The 19,439-nt window shown below is 42.3% G+C and overlaps 1 protein-coding gene across 1 annotated transcript in view; it reads right to left on the bottom strand.

Annotated features, from left to right (window-relative positions):
* Positions 1 to 18,522: 18,522 nt before the first annotated feature.
* LOC141408271 (uncharacterized) overlaps positions 18,523 to 19,439 on the bottom strand; it is a 63,757-nt gene continuing 62,840 nt past the window's right edge. The window contains exon 6 of the mRNA XM_074010890.1: positions 18,523 to 18,896. Coding sequence (XP_073866991.1) covers positions 18,873 to 18,896 — 24 coding nt within the window. The 3' untranslated portion in view covers positions 18,523 to 18,872. The remainder of the gene's footprint in view (positions 18,897 to 19,439) is intronic.

Raw genomic sequence — 19,439 nt, 5'->3', positions numbered from 1 at the left:
TTGTGCATCAAGGATATAGGATTTCTCAGTGTGCTCTGATCTGGTCTTCATGAATTTTTATAGTAGTCACACTCCACCACCACCATCACCATCACCACCATACCACTACCACCACCACCACCATCACCACCACACTACTACCACCTCCACCACCATCACCAGCACAACCATGGCACCACCATTACCACCACTCCCACCACCACTGTCACTACGACCACCACCTCCCCATGCCACCACCGCCACCATCGCCACCATCACCTCCTAGTACAGCAAAGCTTCAATAATAATTATGTTAATGTTTATCTTAAGCACCTATTTATTGCACGAAAACACTATTCTTAGCACTTTCCACATAATAGCTCAGGTAAGCCTCATAATAAAGCTGAGAGAAGAGCACTATTATTATCATCATCATCCCTATTTTATAGATAATAAAACTAAGGCACGGAGTAGATGAGTAATTTGCTCAGGGTTAACTGGCTAGTAAGTGATAGAAGCAGGATTCCAACCCAGGTGGTCTAGTCTTGGAGTCCACATGCTTAACTACTACTCTCTGTGGCCATGTTCCTGCAATGCAGCCCCATGTCCAATACCAAGGCTGATGGGTGCAATACCTGGTAGGATATTAAAGAGTAGGGCATGCCCTCTATACCCTTTTTCTCCATCTCTCAAAGCTGGGAGATGCATATGGTGGTGAGTCATTTTGAACAAGGCAGATGAAAGCAATTCTTAAAACTTAGCAAATCAAAAAAACAGGAGGAATCTGGGTTCCCAACATGATGAAACTCCTTTTATCAGTTTTGACTGCTTAGGAGAGAAAAAAATCAAAATCTGCTTGGCTTATACCTCTATTATTTTGGTTCTTAATTATAGCAACTGAATCCATATCTATAATAACACCGTGGGCAAAGTCAATCTGGATAGCAACATAGCCAACTGCCCCCACCCCAGAAGCTCTGTCTTCAGCTTCAACATGCCGAGGGCCTAATTCTGTGTGAGGCTGGGCTTTCTGAAGACTCCTGCACCGCCGAGCTGTACAAACCAGACTCACGGGGTGGAAAATGGGGAGAGGCCCATCTCCACGACAACCAAGTGGTGATGTTTATATTTATGTAGACTCATAAATGCTCCTGTAGTTTTTATGAGCATAAAACAGAAAATTATCAAACCAGAGCAGAGCTTCCTCAGCAAAGAGCTGACACCCCAACAAAAGGCCTCACCTCACAAAACAGGGTGTGTGTCTTCTTGGAGACTATAAGATCACAGGAGAAACTAGATAGGCCATCTAATCTGATCTGAAGGCTGGGAAAGAGAAAAGGAGAGAGGTGAAGGAGGCCAAAGCTGAGTCAAAAGGTTGGAATGTGATGGTTTGGGAGGTGCAACGAAGGATTCAAAGTGTTTTTCAAATCTTTTTGAATTGAAAAATCAATGTAATGGTAAAGTTTTTTTCTTCTTCGGCGGTGGGGGGTGGGTGTCTTGCTTTGTTGCTCAGGCTGGTCTCAAACTCCTCTGCTCAAGGGATCGTTTTGTCTCAGCCTCCCAAAGTGCTAGGTTTATAAGCAGGAGCCACTCTGCCTGGCTAGTGGTAAAGAAATTTTTAAGCCTCTAAAATTTCATGAATCCTTAATAGAACTTTAAAAAAATGTTTTCTATATATATCTTCGTAGCCACACTTATCAAGCTTATCTGCAAATATATTCAACTTTTTGACTTCTAATTATAATTCTCCATATTTCTACATACCTATTGCAATTGTTAGGAAAGTCACTTAATCTCACAAAATCTCAATTTTCTCATCATTAAAATGGGGCTAACTATACCTAGAGGAGCTGTTATAAGGATTAAGTAAAGAGGGTCAAACACCTAGCAGCATGCCTGCCACAGAGCATAAACGACCTTTCTCTTTAAAGAGTTTGATAAAGTTTCCCCAAAACTCCCCATTCACCCCATTCAAGGTTTCTTTCTTCCTTGTACTCTGTGCTCATAAGGTACTTCTTGTCTGTCCACATTAAACCAGTAAAGAGGTAACTTAAATGAAGGCCTGAATACATAAATGTAGTAGAGTCATTTGATAGAATATTATACAGCAATGAAAAAGAACAAACTACCACCATACACAAAACATACATGCAGCTCCCAGTAAAAAGGTTGGGTGAAAGACATTAGACATAAAACGTTACATATTCTGTGATCTCTTTATATAAAGTTCCAAAACAGGAAAAACGAATGTATGGTGATGTATGTTAGAATAGTGGTTACAGGCTGCATGCAGTGGCTCACATCTGTAATCCCAGCACTTTGGGAGGCTGAGGTGGGTGAATCACAAGGTCAGGAGTTTGAGACCAGCCTGGGCAACATGGTGAAACCCTGTCTCTACTGAAAATACAAAAAATTAGCTGGGTGTGGTGGCAGACAGCTGTAATCCCAGCTACTTGGGAGTCTGAGGGAGAAGAATCACCTGAACCTGGGAGGCGGAGGTTGCAGTGAGCCGAGATCACACCACTGCACCCCAGGCTGGGTGACGGTGTGAGACTATGTCTTAAAAAAAAAAAAAAAAAAAAAAAAAAAAAAAGAATAGTGGTTACCTCCTGGGGGAGATGACTGGGAGGGGACATCAGGGCAGCTTCTGGGGTTCAAATAATGTCCTATATCTTGATTTGGGGGTGGTTATTGGGTGTGTTTACTTGTGAAAATGCATCACACAGTTCATCCCTGATTTGTGCAGCTTATTATATGTTATAGTTCAGTTGGAAAGTTTCTTTACAAAGTGAAAATTTGGGATGTCACAGGAAAAGATACTAACACAGGATGCCTGGCTTGCCCTGATCACTCCAGCCCTACCCCGTTCTCTGCCATCTCCTCTCTAGTGTCCAAGCACATTTTTTGTTTTTCTCACATAGGCAATTTTTCCAACACTTAGGGGCTTAGGAAAGCTCAGAGTCTATTCTTACGCATCACGTCAAGGAATTTCTTCCCCAAACAAGTTCTCTTTGCATTTATGTCTTTGCGATGAACTCCTTTATGTATATGTATTTTTTATTTCGATGAAATTTCCAGAGTGAGAATCCATCCTTATGACTTTTTATTCATATGACCATTTTGCTTTCTAAGATGGCTGTACCCAGTCACAACCCCCAAGGCGATTCATTCACACCCAACCATTAGTTTTCTCTGGTATGAGAACCAGGAGAGAAGTCCAGTCCTGAGGGCACTGGTCTGGCTACTTTTACACCCCAGGTCTGCAGGGAAAAGTTCCCCAAAAGTGATGATGCTTCTCAAGTACATGAGGTGCTTATTCATCTCAAATATGTCATCATCCGTATTGATGCATTCCAGACATGAAGTGTCTACCTGGGGCCTCGCATGGGCTGTGCCCTGAGATGAGCATGGCAGTGGTGCGTAACCAGCACAGTGATCTCTGGCCTCTGGCAATGTGACCTGTGGATGACGAGTCCACTCACAGTGCAGTGGCTTACATGGACAAGAGAATCCTCAGCTGCCCTGTGTCCATCCCATCATTAGAAGAGACCCGCCAAACTAAAAAAGGAGTCTAGATTCACAAGCATCACTGTTATAGTGAGTTACTGCCTGGTAAATGAGTTCCAAGAGGCTCTGCCCTTTTCCTCTTAGTTACAATTCAAAATTATTGGGAAAGATTCTGATTGTCCCTTCTTGGGTTATCTGCTCATCTCCTATACCGATCATGGAGACCAGGATAGTAGAATGGAGTAAGGGGCAGCTTCCATGTGGACCTCATGGTTCTTAGAGAAGAAAGAGTGGCACCCCAAAAGAAGGAGGCATTTTCCCAGTGGGAAAAAAAGGTGTTGGACCTACAAAACAAAAAATATTTTTAACAAAGTGTGAGCACATACGTGGGCACATGCACACACACGCGGGGAGGTGGATTCTGTCTTAGTTTGGGTTTCCCCAGAAAGAGGGGGAATTGCAATTGTTAGGAAAGTCACTTAATCTCACAAAATCTCAATTTTCTCATCTTTAAAATGGGTCTAATTATACCTTGAGGAGTTGTGACCCTGAGATAGAAATTTGAGTGAAGTTTCCTTGGGAGCTGATCCCAGGCAACACCACCATAGAAGTGGGGAAGGGAAAGCTGTCAATGAAAGAGACATTCTTGAGCCAGTTACCACCAAGGGGAACTGGGGCTTAATCCCACTGCAGAACTCTGGGAGTCAATGCAAGACAGTAACCCCAGAGTTATCTCACCTGAGAGCTGCTTCTACACCAACTACCACCAATCACTGGTGGATGGCTGCTCCGGGGACTGGGGAGTGTTGTGAATTCTCTGAAACTTCTGCCCATTGGGCACTCAGACAGTGCAGGCTCCAGCTGCCAGAGAAAGCCCTTGTGCAGTTGGAAGCCTGGCTGGTGTTCACACAGTGGTCAGGCCCAGGGAATATTGCTGGGACACTGACAGTGTCTCTTTCATACATGCTTGTGTTCCAGGGGGAGAGTTAATTGTGGGAGGCTCTGTATCTTTATATCTAGCAGCAAGAGGATAAGAAATTTGTGTTCCCTCTCAGGGTTCATGGGGATGAGCCTCAGGTGATGATGGCTCATGAGGGAGAGCTTTATCTGCAGATCTATCATTTCCATCGGGGAAGCCCACTTTTAGTGCTAGGGAGGGCTGCCGGGTGCAATGACCATGAAGAGGGTGTTCTTGGGGATGGTCAAATGTATGGAGCATACTTGTTAGTTTCTTTCCCTACAGGATGGAAACCTAACCCTGCCCTGGCCAATTAGTGCACTTTGACTCCCTACCCATAGCACCTGGTTCAAAGATGGACTTGTGACCCAAATCAGTAAAACTCAGTTAATCCTAGAATGTTTGTTAGAATGGCCAGGAAAAGATCTTTCTGTAGCATAAAGAAATGGGGAGACTGTTAACATGTGGCTATGGAGGTCACCCTGTAAAAAGAGCCTGCCTGAAGAAAACTCACAGGAAAAACAAAGGAGCCAAGGCTACGGAGGGAGTGAGGGCCGATGACAGCACATGAGCTGCTGGATCCAGCTGTGCCTGAAAACCCACCAAATCCACCCTTTGACTGTTCAGGTGTGTGTGAAAAGGTACGGGTGCCTGACTTTGACTGTTCAGCTATGTATGTTAAAATGAATTATGCTGAAGCAATTTTTGTTGGTTTTCTGTCAGTTGTCCCTGGAAGAATCCTGGAAATATAAGATCCCTGATCCTGTTGCCTGCTCTCTTGGAGACCCCTAGGCCTTGCAAGACAGTAAGATTTCCAGGCAAGCCCAGGCTGAAGGGATCGGGAAAAGTGTCAATTGCTCTTATGTTTCTGAGAACTAATTTCCTGGAGCCTTGAAGAGCAGCTATGAGAATCTTAAGGGTTACCAAGGCAACAGAATCAGTCCTTAGAAGTGAGTTTAAGGCTTTCTTTCTTTATTTCTGGCAGATAATTGACAGTCCTCTTGCTTGATAAAATCTACATTGCCTGGTTAGAAAAAAGTGACCATAGCACCTTCCTATGAATTATTGGCCCATGATAGATTTAGCCAGACTTTTCTCTGCCTTTTACAAAGCCAATTAGGATGATATCAGATAAGATCTCGTAATAGTAGCTAACATTTTTGTGCACTTATGTGCCTGGCAGAGTTCTAAAATGCTGCATACACATAAACTCATTTGACCCTCACAGTTAAACAACCTACAAGGCAGGCACTATTATTACCTCTGTTGTATAGATGAGGAAGCTGAAGCACAGAGGTTAAGTCACTTCCACAAAGTCACACAGTTAGTACACATTGGAATGAGGATTCAAGCCCAGACCTTCTGAATGTAGAGGCTACATTCTTTTCTTATCACCCCTCCAGGAGAAAGGGGGAAAAAGCCCTGCTTTCCATTAATCCCATGACACAAGCCAACCATCTCCCTAAGCTGCTTCCACAGGTGCAATGGGGACTGTGTCTCTCAGGATGAGATAGGCCGGGAGTAGACAGGCATGCTGGGGGCAGGAGCTGCTTTGTGAAATTAGTTGGAAATACATTCCTGGGGAATGTGGGGTCCAGCTACCACTCAATGACCCCTTTCCTGGTCCCCTTCTTTCTCACTTTCCACAATGGCCATACCAAAGTGCCCTTTGTCCTCAAGTACCCATCTCCCCCAGTCTCTGCTAACGGCCTCATTACCCACTGCACCAAGAAAACAGGGGCCATGGGGTATATAACCCCTTCCACTGCCTGCTCCTATAAACTTGCCAGTATCTCCAAACAATCTTGGGTTCTTCCATTCGGACTAAGAGGATGTGTTTCTCATCTCAACCAGGACCCTAACCCCGATCCTGTTGCCTGCTCTCTTGGAGACCTCTAGGCCTGGTTATTTTATCTCTGCCCTGGCTCCTGCTCTTCAACCAATAAGCCTGTCCAAGTCCCCCCTAGCCTAAATAAAATAAAATAAAATAAAATAAAATCCAGTCACCCCTTTTAATTGCCACATTTCATGAAAGAGGCCTACAGTGGTGTCTCTACTTCCTGATACCCAATCATTCCTCAGCCCACTGCAATCTGGTCTCTGACCACCACGCCCCTCCCTTTACAAACAATTCCTGTGGTGGTCATGGAAGACCTAACCTTACTGAATTCCCTACGGTGTTTGGAGCCCCCTTCTCCTTTCGTAAGCGTGAGCAGTTGAGTATGGTGGTAAAGGATGCTGCTCAGGAGACCGACTGTCCGGGTGCAAATCCCAGCTTCTACCTGTGTGATCTTGGGTAATGGGCAAGTGACTCACTCTCTCTAAGCACCTCTTTCCTCAGCTATACGATGGTGGCGATACTGCTCTCTATATGCTAAGGCTATTTAAAGATTAAATGAGAGGATACATAGAAGGCCAGACCTCTGGATGGGCCATGCATTCCCTCTTTGTTCATCACTGACCACCTTCCTCTAGTTGATGCTGACTTTAGAACTGCTGGATAAACTTTGCAGAAGTATCTGCCCCCCTTAGAAGTGGTAGGGGAGCACAAGCCCCAGCAAAAAAAAGTGTGTACCCCAGTGCCTTTGGCATCAGTCAATCAAATCCTATTCTCATTCACACTGTTTGGTCTGCAGTCAGACTCTGAGGTCTGACCATTTCGGGATATGGACAAGATCAGATTCCTGGGCCTACAAAGGGTGGCTGGTGCTTGCCCTGAGAAGCCCTGGCTGACTGAGGAGCTGGCAATCTAGGGGACCTGTCCTGAATGAGGGAGAAGGAAGCATCAAGAACAACCCCCAGGTTTCTACTTTGGGTGCCCAAAGAACTCATAGGCAGAGGGCAGACCTGGGGAAAGGGACCTTCTGTGCAGTGGGGAGCTGGAGAAATGGAGAGGTCCAGCTAGCAGTCGCATGTCACACAGGGTACAGCTGTGGTGCCATCAGCATGTGGACAGGAGGAGGCCCTGCTTCCTGTTGCTTTCTCCCGGTTGCTACACATGACTGCATTTCCTCAATTCAAATCAAGGCAAAATTTCCCATTTCTGATAATTGCTGCTGCGTTTGCTTCCGCCATTACAACATGAGACCCACTTACCTTTTCAGCTTGACATTCCTTGGTCTACCTTGAAGGTGTGAATTCAGACCTCAGACCAGCATGAGGACCAGCCAGTGGTCCACATTCTGAGAGGAGATTATTTACTTCCCTCCACCTAGTGCCAGCTGTGAGGCATTCAGGTTTCCTTGCTGGCCTGGCAGCCAGGTGGGTTCATTCCTTGTTGACTGTTCCATTGAAAGTGTAGCTCTTTGGTGTCCTACACTCCCTCGCACCCCCCTCACCTTGACTGCTTTTTCTTTCTTAGAGGCTACGTATAGTAACAGTGGGTCTTACAATCAGGTACCTTAGATTAGATGACACACTGTACCTTCCTAAACACAGAGATTTGATCTTATTTTTCCCTGCTGAAAGCCTTAGTGACTTTCTTTTGCTTGGAGTGTGAAGGCCAACCCCTTGGCCACAAATACAGGGCCCATTCTCATCTCTCATCTCCTGACACTTCCGCCTCCTACCCGGCACCACGTCCAGGAACCTCAGGTCCACTGACACCAGATGACAGTGATTCCCCAGCAGACTCGCTGCAGGGGCCACTTTGGAGGGCAATACAGGGGATGCTGCATGGAGCCTCTGCCTCACAAGTCACAAACAACCTACATCCAGAGCTCCCCACCCCCGTCCCCTCTTATGGCTCATATTTTGTTTTTTAATAAGAAAAAATAAAATAAAATTTTCAGGTTTTAGCTTGCAAATATAGAACTTTTTTGAGAAAAAAAGGCATTTAAAAGTAGGATTACATTTGAGCAATAAAAAGAGTATGCTTCAGGAAAATGATGATACTTTATAGATGTACAAGTATTACTTGGGATGCAGACATTTTCAAACCCATATTTAAATGGTTTCTAAATTTTTAATAGAAAGAGTTTATCTTAACAGTAAATGTAATACCAAGTTCAAGCACCAGCATTCTTTGATAAACACTTGTTATAGTGTTCTTGAACTTTGTTGTTTTATATTTTTTATTTTTTACTTTTTATTTTGAAATAATTATAGACTTACAGGAAATTGCAAAAAAAGCAAGGTTCGGGTACCTCTGAGATTTATTCTATTTTTATTTTTATTTTTATTTTTTTGAAACAGGGTCTTGCTCTGTCACCCAGGCTGGAGTGCAGTGGCACAATCCAGTTCACTGCAACTTCCACCTCCCAGGTTCAAGCAATTCTCCTGCCTCAGCCTCGCAGAGTAGCTGGAATTACAGGTGTGCACCACCACGCCTGGCTTCTTCTTCTTTTTTTTTTTTTTTTTTTGGATTTTTATTAGAGATGGACTTCGCCATGTCAGGCTGGTCTTGAACTCCTGGCCTCAAGTGATCTGCCCACCTCGGCCTCCCAAAGTGCTGGGATTTCAGGCATGAACCACCCTTCCCGGCAGCCAAGATTTGATCTTAACAGATGCTACAATAGTAACCACTATAACAAAATATGTATCTAACATTGAAAAGTTCAAAGAAAATTTAATAAAGAGGCTTTTATGCATTTTATGTCGCCCATTAAATAACCTTGATATTGAAACTTTTCCATACTCACTTCCATTACCTCCCACTTTCCACAGGCCTGGGAGACTAATAATTCACTAGCTTTTTAAAATTAAATATCACATCTCTAATAAATTGAAATTAATTAATTAACTCTAATGCTAATCTAGAGTAATTGGGGGAAAGTGTGTCTGGAAACCTGTTATTTTACAAAAAAAGCCTTACACACCTTGGGTCTGTGTGAATTCCCTCCCCTGCCTCCGGGGCCCGGGAGGAGGGAGGCTGACCAGATGTTTCTGTCTCCAGGAAGTCTGCACGAGAACTTCTCTCTCCTGAATCTCATCTGGGTTCCCCAGGCTAGCTGCACGAATCTTCTCAACCATGTTAGAATTAGTTTTGTATGTTGGTCTCTTAGTGTAAGAGTATGAGTATGGGAAAGACATTAAGTACGGTGGGAAAGTTGTTTTGTTTTGTTTTGTTTTGTTTTGTTTGAGATGGAGTTTCGCTCTTGTCCCCCAAACTGGAATGCAATGGCACAATCTCAGCTCACCGCAACCTCGGACTCCCGGCTTCAAGCAGTTCTCTCACCTCAGCCTCCCAAGTAGCTGGGATTACAGGCACCCGCCACCATGCCTGGCTAATTTTTTTTTTTTTTTTTTTTTGTATTTTAGTAGAGACGAGGTTTCACCATGTTGGCCAGGCTGGTCTTGCACTCCTGACCTCAGATGATCCACCCTCCTTGGCCTCCCAAAGTGCTGGAATTACAGGCGTGAGCCACCATGCCCGACCGTGGGAAAGTTTTAGAGGGAAAAAAAAGGGTATCTCAAGTCCCAACTACTCCATTCATCCTTTTGAAACTCAAAACTTCTCATCTGTAAAAATGAGTACAATCTAGTCCAGGAGAGACAGCAGATAATGCCTGTGCCTGTCATTTGGCACAGAGAAACACATGGTTGAGATTACTGGCAGTGAAAAGAAGAAGAAGAAAGAGAAAAGCGTTGTTATTTTTTTAATTGCAGCTGTTTGAATAAATGCCTGCAGGAGAATGAGAGAATTTCTCTTAGAGAATTGCCTTTTTGTCTCAGACAATTCTTTGTTTTCATTCCCCCACTTGGTTGTAAAAGTTGAGGCCCTGGCCCAGTGTGGTGGCTCATGCCTGTAATCCCAGCACTTTGGGACACCAAGGAGGGCAGATCACCTGAGGTTAGGAGTTCGAGGCCAGCCTGACCAACATGGTGAAACCCCATCTCTACTAAAAATACAAAACCCTGTCTTTACTAAAAATACAAAAAAGTAGCGAGGTGTGGTGGTGCACGCCTGTAGTCCCAGCTACTCCAGAGGCTAAGGCAGGAGAATCACTTGAACCTGGGAGGTAGAGGTGGCAGTGAGCCAAGATCACACCACTGCACTCCAGCCTGGGCAACAGAGCAAGACTCCATCTCAAAAAAAAGTTGAGGCCCCTCCCACAACATGGTTTAGAAGAAAAAGAATTAACTTAAAATATAAAATAATAATAACAACAAAGTTAAATTCATCCCTTCCTTTTGTTCTTTTTCTGATATCTGATACCTCTTTCCTTCCTGATCCATTTGGCCCTGAGGCCATCAGTGAGTGGAGTGAAGTAGGTGTCCACAGTGAGGGGCTCTCAGTGGCTAGGAACAGTGTCTTCAAGCCCCAGTGGGGTAAGGAGGGTGTCCGCATGGAAGGACAGCCCCATGCCCAGTGTCAGAGCCTGCGTATGGTGAGGAGGCTCTCCAGATGGGAAAGAGGATAGTGGTAGAGACAGAAGATCAATTACACATGATGATGGATCAACTAAGCTGTGAAAGGAAATCTTCAGACCCCAATTCACTCTGCCAAAAGGAAAAATTAGGCTGAAAGCTGAGTCATGCAAGAAACTGCCTTTCCTTTCGTTCCTAAGCAGACAGCTACAGATAAAAGGTTAAATATCTCCACAGGTAGCTGCTTTATTTTCACCTTACCTTATGTAAAGTGCAGCTTTACTGAGCGCAAGATGAATACAAATTGATTATTCCCCTACCTGCTCCTTTTCTCTTGCAACATATAGACTCAGTAATGTGACCATACCCCCCTCTCTCTTGCCCCTCCAACCGCTTTTCCCCTTTAAATATTTGAAGCCCTCAAAATCACCTTTGGAAAAAGGTAGGATCACAGGTTGTTCCTGTGGATTTATGTTTCTTTTTTCAGGGCATATCCTTAACCTTGGCAAAATTAACCTCTAAATTGATTGAGACCTGCCTCAGATACTTTTTGGTTTACAAAGTAAATACATTAAGGGTAGTGGATGCCACTGTCAGGAAAGGGAGTTACAAACAGGAAAGAGAGAAAATGAACTTTGTGGTGGTTGGATTGGAATTGTAGACATTAATGTGAACTCACAGTTTTCCATATATATAGATTTATAAATAAACATAAATGTGTATATATGTGGAGAGAGAGATTGCTAAGTAGTATTTTATGATATGAATATATAATACCACAATTGTTTATCCATCCTGTTGATAGGCATTTACCTTATTTCCAGTTTGGGAGCTATTACGAATAAAGCTTCTGTGAACATCTTTACACAATTCTTTTTGGATACATATTTTCATTTCTCTTAGGTAAATACTCCACAAGTGAAATTATTGGGTCATAGGGTAGGTCTTTGCTTAACTGCATAAGAATTCATCAAATGGTTTTCTGAGTTGGTTGTACCATTTTCACAACCAGCAATGTAAGAGAGATTCGGTTGTTTGACATCCTCACCAACATTTGGGGCTTTCACTGTTGCCACTTGAGTAGGATTAGAAGGATATCATATTGTCATTTTAATATGTATTTTCCCAATGACTAATAATATTGAGCACATTTTCATGCGCTTATTTGCTGTTCATATGTCTTCTTCCATGAATTGTCTTCTCAGATCTTTTGCCTATCTCTTAAAAATTTGGCTGTTTGTCTTTTTGTTATTGACTTGTGAGTTTTTCATATATTCTGCATACAAGTCATTTGTCACTTACATGCACTGTGAATATTTTTCCTACTCTGTAGCTTGCCTACTTATTTTCTTAATGGTTTCTTTTAATGAGCAGATTTTAATTTTGATGAAATCTAATTTCTCTTTATTTCTCTCATGACTATTTATTTTATAAAAATTTTCTACCTAAGAAAATTTTGCCTTACTTCAGGAAGATATTTTTTATGTTTCTCTTGAAACTTTAGAATTTTAGCTTTTACACGTAGGTCTTTGTTCCACCATGAATTACATCTTTATGTGGTATGAATAGTGATTGAAGTTCATTTTATCCTGTTTAATTTATCTAATTATTCCAGAATCATTTGTCAAAAATAATTTTCTTTCCCCATAGGAAATCCTTGATGCCTCTGTTAAAAATCAATAAACCATATATGTATGGGTCCATTTCTGCACTCTTTGTTCTGTTCAGTTGATCTATTTGTGCACCCTGACCTAAATAACTCCCTACCATGATCACAGTAGCTCCATAGTAAGTATCAGCAACAGATACTTGGAAAGCTCACTTAGTGAGCTTTGAGGTTTTCCCCCAACTAGGTTGTTCTTCTAAACCCCTTGTATTTCTGTTTAACTTGTAAGATCACCCTGTCAATTTCTACAAAAATCTGTTAGGATTGTAGTTGAAATGATATTGAATCTTTAGGTTATTTTAAGTAAACCTGACATATAACAGTATTGAATCTTTCAATCCATGGCATGTATCTTTCCATTTTGCCGGTCTTCTTTAATTTCTCTCAAAAATATTTTGTTGGGGTGGGTGCAATGGCTCATATCTGTAATCCCAGCCCTTAAGCAGGCTGAGATGGGAGAATCACTTGAACCCAGGCGTTCAAGACCAGCTTGAGCAACATAGCAAGACATCGTCTCTATAACATTTTTTTAAAAATTCCCTGGACATGGCGGTGCATGCCTGTAGTCCCAGCTACTCAGGAGGCTGAAGTGTGAGGATCACTTGAGTCCAGGAATTCGAGGCTGTAGCGAGCTATGACTGTGCCACTGCACTCCAGCTTGAGTGACAAGGCAAGGCCCCATTTCTAATTAAAACCAAACAAAAATCTTTTGTAGTTTTTAATGCAAAAGTATTATACATCTTTTATTAATTACTGTTTTTGAATCTTATTTTCCAATTATTTGTTGTTATTATATAGCTATGTAATTTATTTTTGTACATGAGTCCTCTATCATTAGGATTATCTATACAATCTTGTCATCTTCAAATAAAGACAATGTTTTAATTTATTTCCACTCTTTAATTCTTTTTTCTTTTGTTTTATTGCTCCGGCTAAGACCTCTAGTTACAAGGTTGAATGGAAGTGCTAGAAGTGAACAATCCTTCCTTTTATTCTGATTTTAGGAGAAAAATATTCAATGTTTCACCATTTTATATGTTAGCTGTAGGTTTTTTCATAGACGTACTTTATTTATTTATTTATTTATTTAGAGATGGAGTCTCGCTCTGTCGCCCAGGCTGAAGTGCAGTGGCACGATCTCGACTCACTGCAACCTCCGCCTTCTGGGTTCAAGCGATTCTCCTGCCCCAGCCTCCTGAGTAGCTGGGATTATAGGCACGTGCCACTATGCCCAGCTAATTTTTGTATTTTTAGTAGAGACAGGATTTCACCATGTTGGCCAGGCTGGTCTCAAAGTCCTGACCTCAGGTGATCCACCCGCCTTGGCCTCCCAAAGTGCTGGGATTACAGGCATGAGCCACCGTGCCCAGCAGATGTACTTTCTTAAATTGAGGAAATTCCCTTCTTTTCCTAAGTTTTAAGAGTTTTTAACCATAAATAGATGTCAAATTTTATCATATGCTTTTTTTGTTTCTACTGAGATTATTGAACAGTTTTTCTCCTTTATTCCATTAATATTGTGAATTACATTGATAGATTTTCAAATGTTAAACCAACTTTACATTCCTGAGGTAAACCTTACTTGGTCATGATGTATTATCATTTTTATGTATTTCTGAATTCTACTTGATAATATTTTGTTAAGGATTCTTGTGTCTATGTTCATAAGCATATTTGTGTGTAATTTTCATTTCTTCAAATGTCTTTGTCAGGTCTTAGTATGAAAGTTATGCTGACTTTATAAAATGAAAATTTCCCTTCTTCTCTCTTTTTGAAAGAGTTTATGCAAGATTTGAATTGTTTCCCTTAAATTTTTGATAGAATTTACACATGAAATCATAGAGCCTTGGAGTTTTCTTTGTGGAATATTTTTTATAGTTAATTCAACTTCTTTATGAAATATGGGTTATCTATTTCTTCCTGTGTTGATTTTGATAAGTTGTGTTTTTCAAGGAATTTGTTCATTTCACATAAATTGTCAACTTCATTGCCATAAAGTTGTTCATAGCACTTCTGAATTATCATTATAACCTGTAAGATTGGTAATGATATCCTCTCTTTCATCCCTATACTAGTAAGGTGTATTTTCTCTCTTTTTTAATTGATCAATCTTGTTAAAGGCTTACCAATTTTATGAATCTTTTCAAAGAACCAATTTTTGACTGGGTTAAAAATCCCTGCAGCTTGTTTTCCAATACACTGACTTCTGCTTTTATACTTATTATTTCCTTCTTCCTTTGGGTTTACTTTTCTTTTTGTTCTACATTTAAAAATGGAAATTTGGATAACTAATTTTAAACCTTCCTTCTTTTTCTAATACTACCAAATTAAAGCTATTAATTTCCCTTTAAGCACTGCTGTACCTGCACCCCACAAATTTTGAAATATAATGTTGAATTTTCATTATCCCTCAATCTGAATATTTTCTAATTCCCCTTAAAATGTTTCCTTTGATCCATGGTTATTTATAAATGTGTTATTTAATTTATAAACATGTAGGATTATCTAGGTAGTTTAATATATGATCTAATTTCATTGTGGTTAGAGAACATGCTCTGTAAGATTTCAATATTTTGAAATTTATTGATATAAAACAAGTATATAACTTACCTTCTAGAAAGTAGAAAGTGGCCATCAGAGAGGTGTAAATAAAATGCCGTGGGAGTTAGAGGAGGGAGCGGTAAATTCCGACTGTATTAAACAATGGAAGACTTACGGAAGGAGGTGGGATTTGAGCTGAGTTTTTAAAGAAAGATAGAATTGGGAAATAAGGAGATCGAGGGACAGCAGGCAGGAAAAGCTACAATTAGACTCAGCTTTCTTTAAAAGGAGTAACTATGATTATCTTTTATGAAACCCAAGGCCTCAGAGCACTGCTGGGAAAGTGACTACAGACCCATGGCCCCAGTATTCTTCTCTCAGTTGCCTCTAAATATCTGTTTTCAAATAACCACTTAGACATTTTAAACTCTGAATCTGGCCACCTCCTGTTTTAGAAATTGAAGCAGTAACATGTACTTTAAACTCACAATGAGAAGGGCCAGATTTCATAACTTGAAAAGCAATTTTCTTTCTATTTTTAGGATACGTACCATTCTATGATTTCTTTTTCTGCCCGCAGATCTGGGAGCATGATGAGTGTGATACACTGAGACATTTGTGTTCCTAGTCACAGCCTCTCCCTTTGGAGAAGTTTAGACTTCTTAATGATATCATTGGAGAAAAGCTTCACTTATCTCTATGGTCACATGGCAAGAGTCACTCTTAGAAGTGTCATGGGTAGAAGGCAAGTGGCTCCTTGGGATCTGTGTCATCTGAAAGAAGCTCCTGATCAGAACCCTTTGAGCAAGTGATACCAAAAAAAAAAAAAAAAAAAAAAAAAAGTTGGGGCCTGAGATCATTATCCTTCAGCCAAACGCATGGAGGCCACAATTCAGATCCACATACTCCCAGATCTGTGCAAGTTGAGTCTAATTGTAGTTTTCCCTGCCTGCTGTCCCTCTATCTCCTTATTTCCCAATTCCCAAACACACATAGGCCACAATTCAGTTCTGCTGGCATCTTTAGGGGTGTACAGCCACCATCCCAGAGCTCCAGGGCAAGACTGGTATTTTCTTCCCCACTTCGTATGCCTCAGTCCCCAGAGTGGCATTTGTGGAAGTTCGTCAAGTGGACAGGCAGGGTCCGCCTGAGCCTTCTTCTCCCGAGCTCTGGACCACAGCAGGAGCAGCCTTTACCCTGAACTTCCCTCCGAGAGATAAGACTGTTGCCCTTATCTTTGGTGATTCCTGGGGGTTGAGTTCCCAGTGTGGAAAGGTTGGTTTGGAATGTTTTCTCAGATGTACTCTGACATGCTAACACTCACATTCCTGCCTAAACTAAATATTCCCGCCAGCGCTGCCAGATATCATGATCTTTTGTTGCCATAGATGCCCCTGGAGGAAAGGGGTAAAGGGATGACCTGGAATAAACATGAGCCCTTGATAGCCGTGTCTCAAAAGACTGAGAAGTCACACCAAGCAAAGTGTGGCTATCTAGACCTCTAGTTCCAGTTACAGTCATTGGACATAATTCCTGGCAAGAAAGGGGTAATCCAAAGTCAGGCAAAGGTCAGTCTTGTGTGGGTCTAATGAAGTCTATTGGAAGAGTTCATCCTGATGCCTCATTTGGCCTTGCTGAGGTCAATGTCCTTTAGCCAGAAGCTGTATGAGACACACTAGCATATATACAGGACACACTAGCATGCCTGTCCATGTGCAACACATTTTAGCCATGTGTTTACAGTGAAACCTGGCCAAAGGACTCCACCTCCAGTGAGCAGCCTCTCCCTGACTTTTGCAACTCTGAGTCTGGAAGTGTTCCCTATCCAGGATGGTGATGAAGATGAAACTCTCCCTAGAATGTCCCTCTTCAGAGGCAGTCTGAGTTCATGTAGGAGACACAGACAAGGGCTAAGGGCAGAAAGTGCCTGTGATGGCATTTGGTCGTGAGGCTTTCAAGGCTGGATGGTCTCAACAAAGCCTGCCAGGCCAGTTCTTAACATTGGACAGAGACTGGACATCTGGTTCCCACCCCCTTCAAGTGAGGAGGGCAGAAAATACAAGAAGACTATGGGCTAGAAGCCCTCTGAGGCTAGTTAGCCTGGATGAGTTTGAGAGAGTTCAGTGACAAACACTTCTAACTCAAGTCCAGTGCCTTCCTCCTGATTGTTGCTTTAGGTTGACTACCCTCATATCAATTCAATAACTTTTCCTCCTTCTCCTCCCTACTTTCTTCTCTCTCCCATAGTGGGGGCGGGGGGGCCAATATTTGAAGAAGTACAAGATTAGGAGGCATTGGGGTTGAGATTAGGAACTAGAAAAAGGTCCAAATGGAAAAACTAAATGCCTGATCAGGCCTTACGGCATGTTTGTTAAGAAAGAGGTGGAGGGAATGCTGATAACCAGAAAGGCCAAGAAAGGTCTTCTTGCGAAGGCCTCCCACAGATTCTGATAGTACATTTATAAGCCAAGCCAAACGCCACAGAAAGACATGTTCCAAACGTAATGGGTTCCATGGGCTTGGGTAGAATGGATGTCATACTTGTTTGAGATGTTTCCAGTATCTTCCCAGACTGCGCCCAGAGCGCTAACTATTACAACAATGTCACCGAAACAGGAGTGCCCTGGAGTGCTCCACCCTCCACTCTGGGGGTTAGGCTTTGTGCATTAGCATACATTCCCAGCACTTATTAGAACTCCCTCCTGAGTACAAGATACTTGGGCTCCAACATAATTGGTTTACATTTAAGTGCCCAAATGTGATTATATAACTTTGATTCAATTAACAGGTCTGACTTGATTCGAACCTTGCTCAGGTATGAGCCAAATAGTCATCTAAATAATAATTAAAACAAGACAAACCAGCCTTGCTGGACTCCAGTGTCGGGAACTGAAGGAACTTCCGAGTCATCAGATGGAGTTGATGGATCCAGAAGCTCAACTCCCAACACTATGCTCACTTGCCTTTGAGGCTCAGGGCTGTGGTCTGGGGCACCCCAGGCATGACCAGCAGGGACTCTCAGTTGCTCCCTCTTTCCAATTTAGCAATGATAAAAGGGAGTCTAGGAGTTGAAAGCAGAGCTAGGATTTTAGTTCAACACAAAGGTTGAAGGCTCATCTAATCCAACCTCCCATCCCGTTTAGAAACCCCTGACTGTTGTCACACCTCTGCCTGGCCTCGGTTAAGAACCGGAAGCCCACTACCCCCACCAATCTTAAATGGTTCCAACTATGGTCAACCTTCGTTTGTTTTGATCTCAAATCCACTTTCCTATAACTTTCATTCAAAAGTCCTTTTATCTTTAGGCCTCCCATGCCATTTCTCAACTCCCTCAACCCACTCAAAATAAATTCTGGAACCCAGAAAGCTTACTCTGCCACAGTATGTTGATGAGCGGCTTAGACTCTTATGAAACTCAGTCATAAGATTGACTCTGCCCTGACTTTTGAACATCACAGCTTCAGATCTGGCAGGGGTCAGAGGAACTAAGGAACTCAGTGCTTTGTTGTATGAAATCATTTTGAAGACTAGAACAAAATCAGAGAGGAAAATGAAACAAGTATTTTAAATCAGAGCTTTTGCCAGCATAGTGGCATATGTTGATGGGAGAATCTGAATGTTTTCTGAATAAGTTTTTGTAGCACACTGACATTTATGATTAGTTTATAATGATAATGTATGACTTTCATAATATTAGACATGGATCTCAGTGAGGGCCAGTGTGGGGAAGGGGAAAACAGATACTCAACATCTTCAAAACTGGCTAGCAATTGAGTGCACATATCACAGGGGAATGACCCTACTCAGCTACTAAAGACACTGTGGGTCCATGGCGAATGATGTTTGAGTTCAGCCCTGCCAAACTCAGAGATCAACCTTGACATCACTTTGATCTTTTCCACATTTCTGCTGCTATTTGCCATCAAATCCAGAGACCTGGAGGAAAAGTAAGAAGAAAGAACTTTCAGTGGTTTGAGATAAGCTCCTCTTCACATCCCTGAGCTCAGGGCAGGCAAAGCCTGGTGAATGCGGCACACAAAGCCCAGGCTGCCTGCCCTTGGAAGCACATACACTGCAATACTGTATGTCTCCATGGTCCCTACGGTCAAGGATAGGAGGTCCACGTTTAACTGCTGTTATTTAATCATAACAGACTGTGTGGCATTTTTCAGATAATGGAGCTAAGGCTTAGAGAGATTAATGTCACCCAAAGTCACACAGAGCTGAGGGCTGGGCTTTAAACTCAGGCCTGCTCATGTCCACATGGGGAGGACCAGAACTCCCAAGGAAGCCCTTGGATGGAGTGTGTCTGGCCCACAGCAATGAGAGAAGGGGCAGTGCCACCTTTGGCTTCTTGGGCAGGGCAACTGTTCTCTTCAGGATTCGATTTCTTATCACATGCAGAGAATTCCTTAGTTTTCTGGGTCTATTTGTAAATTACTCAGAAAAACCTGTCTGGGTGTCCATTCTACTGTCAGG

The sequence above is a fragment of the Macaca fascicularis genome, chromosome 13 (genome assembly GCF_037993035.2).
Source record: "Macaca fascicularis isolate 582-1 chromosome 13, T2T-MFA8v1.1".
Lineage (NCBI taxonomy): Eukaryota > Metazoa > Chordata > Mammalia > Primates > Cercopithecidae > Macaca > Macaca fascicularis.
Note: the sequence above shows the minus strand (reverse complement) of the source record. Positions and strands in the feature narration are given on the sequence as shown.